This window comes from Saccopteryx leptura, chromosome 2 (assembly GCF_036850995.1).
Source record: "Saccopteryx leptura isolate mSacLep1 chromosome 2, mSacLep1_pri_phased_curated, whole genome shotgun sequence".
NCBI classification, from domain to species: Eukaryota; Metazoa; Chordata; class Mammalia; order Chiroptera; family Emballonuridae; genus Saccopteryx; species Saccopteryx leptura.
The window spans coordinates 12,262,416-12,275,746 of record NC_089504.1 but is presented as its reverse complement, the minus strand read 5'-3'; the positions used below and the strand labels follow the sequence as shown (position 1 = coordinate 12,275,746).

Here is a 13,331-nt window from a genome sequence, read left to right as displayed (position 1 = left end):
TCCATTCAGAGCTCCCAAAGCCACTGACTTATCCGAGTTTCCTAGAATCAAAGGTTTCTACCTCACCAGTCTCATTCACCTCTGTTCCCCATCTCTTTCTCTCTGCACAAACTGGCTTCTCCTTCAGCACCACTCCGCCATCTTGGCTGCTTCTCTTCTCCTCACGTGACCTTTCTCTGCTCTCTCCTCTAATGCTAATCTCAGGAAACTAGAGAGAGCAAGCTCCCGGTCTGCCCCATTTTATAGTGTAGAAATCAAAACCTTTTATCCAGTATACAAACAAGAATGTCTCTGATACAAAGTCACTTAAGGTGGGAAAGCCTTAGTCTTAAAAGGTAAGCCTTAGGGTATAACAACCCTGCCGGCTTACAGCCTGCCCCCCACACCCAATGCAAACTATAAGCGAGCAAACCTATATATCATATTTACAAACTTATTTGACCAACATGGTTCTCTTTAACTCACTGAAGTAAGTCAAATAGCTCTCAAATTCAGAGTCAGACTTAAAAGAAGAAACATCTATTATTTAGCAGTTAGTAAGTATAGTGGGGAAAGGAATTTATTTTTATAAAGACGGGATGATTTTCTATTGAGTTTTATTAGCTTTGTCCCACCCTTTCCAGGGATAGGCTGTGAGAAATGCATGTGAAAAACCAATGTAGGGAAATAAACTTAAGAGCCAGGAAAAACGCCTGACCTGTGGTGGCGCAGTGGATAAAGTGTCGACCTGGAAATGCTGAGGTCGCTGGTTCGAAACACTGGGCTTGCCTGGTCAAGGCACATTTGGGAGTTGATGCTTCCAGCTCCTCCCCCCTTCTCTCTCTCTCTGTCTCTTATCTCTTTCTCTCTCTCTCTCTCTCTCTCCCTCTCCTCTCTAAAATGAATAAATAAATAAAAATTAAAAAAAAAACCCAGGAAAAACAAAAAAGCTAAGATTAACATAGTACGATTTTTAAAAATACTTTGTTTTCTTTGCTATCTACTTGATTAATTTTAATGGGCTGAACCCACAAGAGTTGGCCTGCTACAGCATTTTCAAAATATGATTCTTTTACTATTCTTTTTTTTTCCCCGAAGCTGGAAACGGGAAGGCAGTCAGACAGACTCCTGCATGCGCCCGACCGGGATCCACCCGGCATGCCCACCAGGGGGCGATGCTCTGCCCATCTGGGGCGTCGCTCTGCCGCAATCAGAGCCATTCTAGTACCTAAGGCAGAGGCCACAGAGCCATCCTCAGCACCCGGGCAAACTTTGCTCCAGTGGAGCCTTGGCTGTGGGAGGGGAAGAGAGAGACAGAGAGGAAGGAGAGGGGGAGCGGTGGAGAAGCAGATGGGCACTTCTCCTGTGTGCCCTGGCTGGAATCGAACCCGGGACTCCTGCACGCCAGGCCGACACTCTACCACTGAGCCAACCGGCCAGGGCCCTTTTACTATTCTTATCTTGTTCTTTTTCTGAGCAGAGAGCAATCTTACCAGATCTGTGTTTTCGAAGGATACCATTGGGTGCAGCATAAGAGGAGGGATTAGAATGGGGAGGTAATGGTAATAGGAATGCCAAGGAGATAGATGTATTTCAGAAAAGGACAGTGACACCTAGATACCTGGATTTGGATTAAGTTCCATAATTTTCTCTGAATTTAAGCAAGTTAGTGAACCAGTGGAGCCTCAGTTTGTCAAATGAAGTTAATGCCTATCTGGCAAGGTTAGAGACAAGATTAGTATTAATGCATGTAAAGCTTCTTAGCACCGAATTGGGTGTTAAATCAGAACTCTTCAGATTTAGTAAGGTGATTTAAGCCCCCTTAAGATTCCCTAAGGCTGTACTCATCTGTTCACTGGTTGAGCAACAGAAATGCTGGGGATTGGGAGAGAAGTGATAAGAGTATTTTGGTCCAAAGGAAATCCAAGGTACTATATGTGACTTGGTGTTGTTTAATTTGTTTGGCCGTGACACTTGGCAACTTGTTGAAGAGTCGGGCACACTCAAGGGTGGTTCTTTTTGAGTCTCTTTATTCCAGTTGTTCCACATCCCCAGTCACATGCATGTTGTACATGTATTTGTGATTTGTCCTCATATTACTTAGACTCTACCTGTTAAACACTGATGAAAGAGTATTATTCAACTAATCAAATTGAATACTGACAGTAGTCTAAAGATAGGATATAAAGATAATAGGAATAAATCTTAAGATCCCTGTCCATAAGTATTTCACAGGGCTGTGTGTGCTTATTATATTCCCAGTATTTACCATGTGGTTTATACGTGGTAGTTTCTGTAATGATCAATACAGTGGAGTAAAAAAGGTATAACATTTTACTGTGTGAGAAATGCTATAATTCTGTGGTAGAATTAAAAAGCCTTATAAGGAACTCTAGAGGGAAATAAAGATTTATTGCAGAGGGAAATGGGGAGATTGAATGCTTGATTTTATCACCAGATTTCTGGTGGGGGAGAATGACTAACTGGGGACATGAAGACACATTCCTAGCTTATCAAACAGCATGAGCAAAGGCTCGAAAGCATGAAAAAGCATGACATACTTAGTGAGTTGTCTGGTACGGTTTGGTAGAAGGAGATAAGACTGGAACAATGGATTGACTCTAGATTTGAAGAACTAATGATATAAGATGCTAGGCTTTTTTTTTTTTTCTGTTTTCAGTCAGGAGTAATGAAAGGTTTTGAGAAAGGGGCGGGATATATTGATCAGATCTGAATTTTAGAAATTACATTAGCCAGACCAGGGGCGGCGCAGTGGCTAGAGCATTGACCTGGGACACTGAGGTTGCTTGAGTGCAGGTTTGCCAGCTTGAGTGCGGTATCATAGATAAGAATGATCCTGTGGTTGCTGGCCCAGCTGGAACCCCCCCCTCCAGCCAAGCACATATGAGAAGCAATCAGGGCACAACTAGAGTGCCACAACTATGAGTTGATACTTCTCATCTCCCTCCGTTCTTCCCCACATCACAAAAAAAAAGAGAGAAAAAAGAAATGAGCTAACTATGGGGCTTTGATAATCAATGACGAGAGTCTAGAAAGGAAGACTTGCATTGTAGCAAAGTTGAAAGAGAATGAAGTATTCACAAGTCAGTAATATGAATGATAGTGAAGAACAGATAGATTTGGGGTGTATGACTTTTTATTTCATTGCTTTTCTTTTATTTTTTTTTTGAATATTGGGACATTTTTTTCTTTTCTTTTTTTTTTTTTTTTTTTTTTTATTTTTTTTAAGTTGGAAACGGGGAGGCAGTCAGACAGACTCCCGCATGCACCCGGACCGGGATCCACCCGGCATGTCCACCAGGGGACGATGCTCTGCCCATCTGGGGCGTTGCTCTGCCGCAACCAGAGCCATTCTAGCTCCTAAGGCAGAGGCCATAGAGCCATCCTCAGCGCCCAGGCAAACTTTGCTCCAATGGAGCCTTGGCTGCGGGAGGGGAAGAGAGAGACAGAGAGGAAGGAGAGGGGGAGGGGTGGAGAAGCAGATGGGCGCTTCACCTGTTTGCCCTGACCGGAAATTGAACCTGGGACTCCCGCACGCCAGGCCGACACTCTACCACTGAGCCAACCGGCCAGGGCCTCATTGCTTTTTTACAGTGAGGAAGGGAGAGAGAGAAACATCAGTTTGGTGGTTTCACTTATTCATGCCGTCGTTGGTTGATTCTTGTATGTGCCCTGACTAGAGATCAGACCTGCAAGCAACCATGGCGTGTTGGGATGATACTCTTACCAGCTGAACTACCAGCCTGGGCCTGGGGTATATGGTTTGGAACTAAAATTCATAAGAGTTTCAAGGGCGATTTTCTGTCTTGGATCAGTAGTTGTTGACCAGGATAGGAAACCTATGAGGAAGAACATGCTTGTGTGATAAATGAGGGTCTGCTTTGCACACGTGTAATTGATTTTGAGATGGCCACTGGTCACATGTAGCAAAGCCCTCTTATGTATATCACAGCACCCTTTGCATACCTCTGTTATACCAAGCACGATACTGTACTGTGTCAGTTACAAGTACTTGTTTACTTGTATTTTTTTCTATACCACTGTAAGCCTGTCAGATAAAGAGAATTTATGAACACTTGAGTTAGCAAGATAGCCAGGGTAAAAGGTGAAAAAAGAAATGAGATGGAATTTAAAGAATAAAGGGAACCTAAATGACAGCTGTGGAAAAGTAGTAAGAGGTAGAAAATGCAAGCAAAAAGAAGAATTTCAGAATAAGAAAGTGGTCAGCATTTTCATTTATTTAAGCTTGTAGAGCAAGATAAGAACTAAAAAGAATTCTTTAGATTTCGAAATTGTGTTGATTTTTAGAAAACGTTCATGAGGGTGAGAGGTGGATGGTTGCAGAATTTTTTTCTTTTTTTTACAGAGACAGAGAGTCAGAGAGAGGGATAGATAGGGACAGGCAGACAGGAATGGAGAGAGATGAGAAGTGTCAACATCAGTTTTTCGTTGTGACACCTTAGTTGTTCATTGATTGCTTTCTCATATGTGCCTTGACTGTGGGCCTTCAGCAGACCGAGTAACCCCTGGCTTAAGCCAACAACCTTGGGTCCAAGCTGGTGAGTTTTGCTCAAAACAGATGAGCCTGCGCTCAAGTTGGTGACCTCGGGGTCTCGAACCTGGGTCCTCCACCTCCCAGTTCGACGCTCTATTCACTGCGCCACCACCTGGTCAGGCGGTTGCAGATTTTTGAGAGGTACTACTCAAATGCAAGTGGGGAATCCATTCAAGTGGTAGAGTTGGAGGCGGTTATTACTACCTCAGAAGAGTTTGTAGAAAACCAAGGGAATAAAGAGAAATCAGAGCCCGGGACTAGTGGCTAGACTAGCTAGCACTATTTATTTGTCTCAAGCATGTCGAGTTCAGTTTCAAGTACCACTCACACCTCTTACCAAGTTAGGTAGTCACTTAGTAGGAGGTGATTTTTGCCTCTGCTAATTGTACATTAGCAAATCCATACCACTGCAAGTTCACTCTGTTACTTCTCTGAGTGGTGCTACTAACTAGAAACAAAATAAATATTCAATAGCACACTGTCCAGAAATAAACATTGACTATCCAGAAATTGACTGCTTTCAAAGGAGTGTAAGAAGAGCCTTTATCTTCTGAGTCAGTAGTGTTTAAGGGGAGATTGAAAATGAAACTTCATTTGGCAAGATTGAGATACATTATTTGCTATAATTTTTTTTTTTTTTTTAAGATTTTATTTATTCATTATAGAGAGTGAAGAGAGAAAGAGAGAGAGAGAGAGAGAGAGAGAAAGGGGAGGAGCAGGAAGCATCAACTCCCATATGTGCCTTGACCAGGCAAGCCCAGGGTTTTGAACCGGCAACCTCAGCGTTTCCAGGTTGACGCTTTATCCACTGCGCCACCACAGGTCAGGCTTGCTATAATTTTTTTTGAAGAAGTGTGTAGTTGAGTGTAAAATGGTCACTACGGCACAAAGCAGTGGATTTGGGCAAAGTATAGAGTTTTGATATGACACTTATTATTATCAATCTTTTTCGTATCAGTAAGGATAAAAGTAACAAAGGGATGAAGTAATGAAAAGTTTAACAAAATTAAGCTTTTAGGTTTGATGCAGGAGGCTGCATAGTTAAAATTACCTATCATTTTAACTGACTTGACTTAGTAAAGGAGTTATGGAGGAGGGAACATCCCTGTATTTACACTCACCAACCTGGCTTTTTTGGTAGATGTACTTGTTATAGGGTCTAGGCTCATGACTTGTATAAACGCAGGAAACAAACTGACTACCAACCAAGTACAGGCAGTCCTTGGGTTATGAATGTGATAGGTTCTGTAGGTTTGAAAATGTTTAAGGATTTACATGCACAGAAAGATAAAAATAAATATTTTGCTAAGACAAACATCTAAGTTGCATTTAGTAGGTAAATGTACCTATTCCAATTTACATACAAATTCAACTTAAGAACAAACCTACAGACCCTATCTTCGTTCATGACCCCAGGATTGCCTGTACCAGGATGTTCATGTATATATTATTTAAAATGGGATAAAAAATTTTACTCTCTCTACCTTACAGAATGATTGTGATGATAAAATGAGGTAAAGCATGAGTACATTTTTGGCCCTGGCCAGTTGCCTTAGTGGATAGAGTGTCAGCCCGGTGTGTGGATGTCCTGGGTTTGATCCCTGGTCAGGGCACACATGAGAAGTGACCATCTGTTTCTCTTTTCCTCCCTCTTCCCTTCTCTCTTTCTTCCTCTCACAGCCAGTGGCTCGATTGGTTTGAGCTTCGGCCCTGGATGCTGAGAATAGCTCAGTTAGTCTGAGTGTCGGTCGGCCTCAGACACTGAGGATAGCTTGGTTGATTTCAAGCATTAGCCCCAGATGGGGGTTGCCAGCGGGATCCCCATCAGGTTGCATATGGGAGTCTTTCTCTATTCCCTCCTCTCACTTAAAAAAAAAAGTGTACATTTTAGCACTGTGAAGAATTATACAAAGTTACGACTTTTTTTTAAGTTTTTTTAAAACTTTTTAAAATATTTATTTACTCATTTTAGGAGAGGAGAGAGAGTGAGAAAGAGAGAGAAAGAAGGTGGGAGGAGCAGGAAGCATCAACTCCCACATGTGCCTTGACCCGACAATTGCAGGGTTTCTAACCGGCGACCTCAGTGTTCCAGGTCGATTTTTTATCCACTGCGCCACCACAAGTCAGGCCAAAGTTATGACCTTTTTTTTTTTTTTTTTTTTTACAGAGACAGAGAGTCAGAGAGAGGGATAAACAGGCAGGAAGGGAGAGAGATGAGAAACATCAATCATCAGTTTTTCATTGCGACCCCTTAGTTGTTCATGATTGCTTTCTCATATGTGCCTTGACCGCGGGCCTTCAGCAGACTGAGTAACCCCTTGCTCAAGCCAGCGACCTTGGGTCCAAGCTGGTGAGTTTTTATGCTCAAACCAGCTGAGCTCACGCTCAAACTGGCGACCTCGGGGTCTCGAACCTGGGTTATGACATTTTTTATTCATTTAAAGTATTCCTTTTCGCCCGACCTGGTCAGGCCAAAGTTAAGACATTTTTTTTTTTTAATTTTTTTTTTCTTCCATTTTTCTGAAGCTGGAAACAGGGAGAGACAGACAGACTCCCGCATGCGCCCGACCGGGATCCACCCGGCACACCCACCAGGGGGCGACGCTCTGCCCATCCTGGGCGTCGCCATGTTGCGACCAGAGCCACTCTAGCGCCTGAGGCAGAGGCCACAGAGCCATCCCCAGCGCCCGGGCCATCTTTGCTCCAATGGAGCCTTGGCTGCGGGAGGGGAAGAGAGAGACAGAGAGGAAAGCGTAGTGGAGGGGTGGAGAAGCAAATGGGCGCTTCTCCTGTGTGCCCTGGCCGGGAATCGAACTCGCGTCCTCCACACGCTAGGCCGACGCTCTACCGCTGAGCCAACCGGCCAGGGCTAGACATTTTTTATTCATTTAAAGTATTCCTTTTCGCCTGACCTGTGGTGGCACAGTGGATAAAGCATCGACCTGGAACACTGAGGTCGCCGGTTGGAAACCCTGCAATTGTCGGGTCAAGGCACATGTGGGAGTTGATGCTTCCTGCTCCTCCCACCTTCTTTCTCTCTCTTTCTCACTCTCTCTCCTCTCTAAAATGAGTAAATGAAGTCTTTTAAAAAATTAAAATATTTCTTTACATTTATTTAGATATAAACAAATTAGAGTATGTAATTAGGAAACTATATTTTTACCCTTAATATTTGTTTCTAAATTGAATTACCTAAATCAATTGATACTTGTGAATTCTTTTAAAATTGGAAGTTAGTTTTTTAAAAGCTCTTAAGTATTTGTGCTTATAGTTTTCTAGGTATGTTGATAAATCATATATGTATATATTCCTTAGTAATTTTTATAATGGTTTTATGAGATAGATATTACACCGTTTTTACTTAGGGAAATTGAGGCTCAGTGAGACCAAACTTACACTATTAGTAACTAGAAGAACCAATATTTTAACTTGAGTTTTTCCTAACTCTTGGTTGCATGCTTTACTATCACAACTATAACTTCTCTATTGTCAGTCTAAAAAAGATGGTCTTATCTTTTCATGGGGTGGCTCTTACTGTCTTTTCATCTTTACCATTTATTCTATTTTTTAAGCAAATATTTGAGCACCTACTATGCCATGCATTGTTTCAGGTGTTAGAGACACGGCAATTAAAGAGACACCTAAATCTGTGCCCTTGTGAAACTTGGGTTTTAGTTTGCATGATACTTAAAAGACATGATTGCCCTGGCCAGATAGCTCGGTAGCATCATCCCAAAGCTCAGAGGTTGCTGGTTCGATCCCCAGTCAGGGCACTTACAGGACCAGATGTTCTTAGCTCTTTCCTCTCTCCCTTCCTCTTTCCAAAACCAATAAAATAAACATTAAAAAAAACTCCAAATGATTAACATGTAATGTGTGTCAGAAGGTGATAGGTAGTATGGAGAAAGGTAGGAAGAGAGATGGCAGTGTTTGGAGAGGAAGTTTGTCCTTGAGAAATTAGAATTGCAGTCTGAAGGATGACAAAATATGGGTCCTCTTGTGACAACTGATATAAGTAGGGATTAAAAACAAAATAAAATTAGTCCTTATGGTCTCAAGACAGAGGTGAATGCTCTAGAATTTTGCCAGGAGTAAACTGAGTTCTGGGGCTCCATTTTATTACAGAGGCCAGGCACAGGGTGGCCTTATCCAGAGCCCTAGGAACTCCTGGACTCCCTCTTCACTTCGCCCGTGCAGGCCAGAGCAGGGAAGTCTTATTTTATAACTTACCCTGTACTGCTTACTGTTTTGATAAACCTCATTTATCACTTCTGTTACTTTGGGTGCCAAAACAAACAGTCAAGTATCTGATTATGTCTATTTTCTGGTCACCTCCTCAAAGAAAATAGACTGAATTTGAGCCTTCCAAATCTTCTTTCCATAGTGTAAATATCAAAGTATATTATTTTTGGGTCCAGAATATTATAGAAAGTTGTCAGTGTCTCTGAGATCATACCTTTAGATTACTTTCCTAGGCCCTCTGGTATCACCATTTTAAAAAATCAATAAAAGACTGATTAAGTATGAAAACCTTATCTAAAGTACAAGTTCTAAAAAACACAAAGACCTTTACCCAATACTGAGTGTTTTGGGACCAGGCTCTAATTTGTGGCATTGAAAAAGCATTATAATCTTATGGAAAGATCATAACCTCTGGAATCATAGATAACTGGATTTAGATTTTTGCTTTACCTTTAACCAGTTTCATTATGACCATTGCCTTGAATAAGTTACAGCATTTAAGTCTCAATTTCCTCATCTGTGAAATAGATATATGATGAATAAATTAAGAGAGACTAGCAAATTATAATACAACATAATAGGTACAATAAATCTTAAGTGCTATAGGAACAGGAATAAGGCAAGTCATTCATTTGGCTCCAGGATGAATATAGGCTACTAGGAGAGGGATGGTTAGATCACAAATGATGATTTGGAGTTGATGGAGCACAGAAGAAAGGAAACCACGTTAGGAAGAGCATATAATGAGTGCAAATACACTAAGGTGTTAAAGTACAGATGCTTTTCTATTTATGATGGGCTTATGTCCTGATAAAGCTATCATAATTGAAGTCATAAATGCATTTTATATGCCAGTCTACTGAACATTATAGCTTACCACAGCCTACCTTTTTTTTTTTTTTCCCCAGAGACAGAGAGAGGGATAGACAGGGACAGACAGACAGGAACGGAGAGATGAGAAGCATCAATCATTAGTTTTTCGTTGCGCATTGTGACACCTTAGTTGTTCATTGATTACTTTCTCATATGCGCCTTGACCGCGGGCCTTCAGCAGACCGAGTAACCCCTCGCTTGGGCCAGCGACCTTGGGTCCAAGCTGGTGAGCTTTTTGCTCAAACCAGATGAGCCCACGCTCAAGCTGGCGACCTCGGGGTCTCAAACCTGGGTCCTCGGCATCCCAGTCCGATGCTCTATCCACTGCGCCACCGCCTGGTCAGGCACCCCAGCCTACCTTTAATGTGCTCAGAGCACTTACATTAGCTTGTAGTTGTGCAAAATTATCTAACATAGAGCCTTTTTATAATAAAGTGTTGAGTATCTCATGTAATTTATTCTGTGTATTGCTTTCATCCCATCATAAAGTGGAAAAAAATTTGTTAGGTCAAAACATTGTAAGTCAGGGACTGTCAATATGTATATCTATCATTGGGAAAGACATTACCGCTTATAATATATTTCTTAAGTCCACATCTAAGCCCCTCTCCCAGCCTGTTCCCATAAATTGTTTTGTTTTGGGGTTTTGTTTTTTTTTGGTTTTTTTTTTACCCTAACTCAGTACCTTTTTTTTTTTTAATTTTTATTTATTTTTTACAGAGACAGAGAGTGAGTCAGAGAAAGGGATAGACAGGGACAGACAGACAGGAACGGGGAGAGATGAGAAGCATCAATCATTAGTTTTTCATTGCGCGTTGCAACACCTTAGTTGTTCATTGATTGCTTTCTCATATGTGCCTTGACCGTGGGCCTTCAGCAGACCGAGTAACTCCTTGCTGGAGCCAGCGACCTTGGGTTCAAACTGGTGGGATTTTGCTCAAACCAGATGAGCCCGCGTTCAAGCTGGCGACCTCGGGATCTCGAACCTGGGTCCTCTGCATCCTAGTCCGATGCTCTATCCACTGCGCCACCGCCTTGTCAGGCATAACTTGGTACCTTTTAACCTGTGCAATTTGCCTGTGTTTTCAACTAAACTATAAACTCCTTTTGGGCAAAAATCTTGTTTACTGTATTGTGTTTCTTATACAATAGACATTCATATTTCTTGAATGGGTGAAGCAAAACATTTGAAGTTTTCAAAAGTACGTTTTGGTGCATTCTAAACTTCACACGGTTGGTTTGGATTTAGTCCTATGAAATGGAGAGCTGTGATAGCCTTTAAGCAAGGGAATTAGTTTAAACAGAAAACAGCCAAGAGTTCATAGAACCTTAGTTATACCTAGTTAAATGGACTTTTCTTGGGGTTGCCTTTTTCTTATTTAATATATTGATTTCTAAGTTTTCTTAAAATTCTAATACTGTACTCAGGGATTGTGTGATTCTTGCTGCCAGGTGGTTATCTAGGTGTGAACCTTTGAATGAAAAATAGTGCTTGGTATATGGTGTACCTTTAGTAATACCTGTTCAAAAAAAAATCCAAAGCATAGCCCTGGCTGGTTGGCTCAGCAGTGAGCGTCAGCCCGGCCTGTGGAAGTCCCGGGTTCGATTTTCGGCCAGGGCACACAGGAGGAGTGCCCATCTGCTTCTCCACCCTTCCCCCTCTCCTTTCTCTCTCTTTTTCTCTCTTCCCCTCTTGTAGCCAAGGCTCCATTGGAGCAAAGTTGGCCTGTGCTCTGAGGATGGCCCCATGGGCTCACCTCAGTCACTAGAATGGCTTCAATTACAGCAGAGCAACGCCCCAGATGGACTGAGTATCACCCCCTGATGGGCATGCCGGGTGGATCCCAGTAGGGCGCATGCAGGAGTCTGTCTGCCTGCCCCACCTCTCACTTCAGAAGAAATACAAAAAAATCCAAAGCATGAATCAGGATTTCCTAATTGGAGAGATTAAACAGACTCTCAGAACCTTACTTCATGGAGGTACAAGATGAGCAAGAATTACTCTTGCTAATTGGTTAAAGCTCTGAGCATAACATTGTATTGTTTGTTCTGTTGCTGTTTTGGCAACCAAATGGGAACATTGCCACAAAGTATGCAGAACCAGGTTTCTAAATGGTAAATGAGTTTGAGTTTTATTCCAGGAGTCAAATAATTGAACGGCTGTTCATAAGTGACACATTTTTATACTTCTTGCTGGGAATTTTTGGCTTGAAACACTTTTATTGGTAATGTTCATGTTCAGTTGAGATGGGAAGATTGAGTTTTTAATGGACTCGTGATGTCCTGCTATGCAAGGTATTTCCCAACTCTAGAATTTATGATTGCCCTGCCTTGAATTCATTTCTTGGGTGTTAATGTGAAATTTTCTTTCTTAAAAACATTTGTTACTATTTAAGTATCAATAAAGTTAGGAAAACCTTACTTATTAAACAATGCTTTCAATATTAGTTATGTGTGTAGTTTAACAAATTAAAGGATAGAAAACAGAAGTTTGGTGACTTTTATAATTTTTAAAGGCCAAGAATAGAGTTGCAACATATGTCAAATAAACTACTGTAGATAGAGTTATTCTTGAGGGGGATGTGTTTTATTTATTTGAAAATCTGAAATATCTTGGCTCTAAATAGCATCAAATTCCCTTATTATCTTGTATAGAAAAACCTAAATTGTAAGTGGTGAAAGACTTGGGGAAATATTTTAGAAGTGGGTTTTTGTTTTGTTTTTTAAGTTTTTCGATATATATCTTGTAAGAATTAGAGCATAATTGAATATCTGGCAGACATTCTGTATGAGTATCTTTATGGTTTTTGTTTTTCAGACGTTTTAAAAAATATTTAATCATTCATGAGTTGAGCTTCGTTCTTGAGTCATGGATGACAAGGCTTCTGTTGGAAAAATCAGTGTCTCCTCAGACTCAGTATCCACTCTTAATAGTGAAGATTTTGTCTTGGTTTCCAGGCAAGGTGATGAGACACCATCTACAAATAACGGAAGTGATGACGAGAAAACAGGACTCAAGGTAAAACTCCACAACCTAAGTTTTTTTTTTTTGCTTAGCTTTGCTAATTGAGCCCCTTGCAGAACTCAGCCTCAATGGGAAGGTATTTGGAGTATAAGTGAGAACATAGAAATACTATCCTTCCTTTTTTAATGCTAAAGAGTTTTATTTAAAATTAGTGATAGATCAAATTTATATTTTATTAAGGATTTTTAGTTTGATTGCTTCTAAACTTTTGTTACCCCTAACTGTGAAAACCAGTGGTCATAGTATAAACATTTGTCATTTTAGTATTGTTTTCACTTTCCCATTGAATTGGAGGTGATTGTTTTGCTGTACGTAGGGTAAAAGCAGTAGTAAGTCAGCAGTGCTATTTATATAACAGACTTTTAGGGTTATTGAAATGGAACTTGTAAATTCCTGGGTTTTGGTCACTTCTGTTTGTTTATATTTTTTTAGTCAAACAACTATTACTTCCTTTCCCATACTCTGTTATTGTTCTTCTATTTATGGATATAAATAAAAAGTTTATCATTTAAAATATGAGGAGCTTTAAAAACATCTCAATTCCTGTTTACATCTTTTCATTCAACAAATCTTCATTGAGTATCAGCTGTGTGTACTATTCTAAATACTGGGATACAGTGGCAAATAAGACAGGTA

General features: G+C 40.8%; 1 protein-coding gene across 5 annotated transcripts in view; it reads left to right on the top strand.

The window, feature by feature from the left end:
- RABGAP1 (RAB GTPase activating protein 1) overlaps positions 1–13,331 on the top strand; it is a 188,147-nt gene that overhangs the window by 20,610 nt on the left and 154,206 nt on the right. For 4 of the 5 annotated variants that reach the window (XM_066367221.1, XM_066367220.1, XM_066367223.1 and 1 more), the window contains one exon: positions 12,489–12,689. The exons of the other annotated variant lie outside the window; for it this stretch is intronic. In XM_066367221.1, the coding sequence (XP_066223318.1) occupies positions 12,540–12,689 (150 nt within the window). In that variant the 5' untranslated portion in view covers positions 12,489–12,539. The remainder of the gene's footprint in view (positions 1–12,488; positions 12,690–13,331) is intronic. 5 annotated transcript variants of the gene reach the window in all.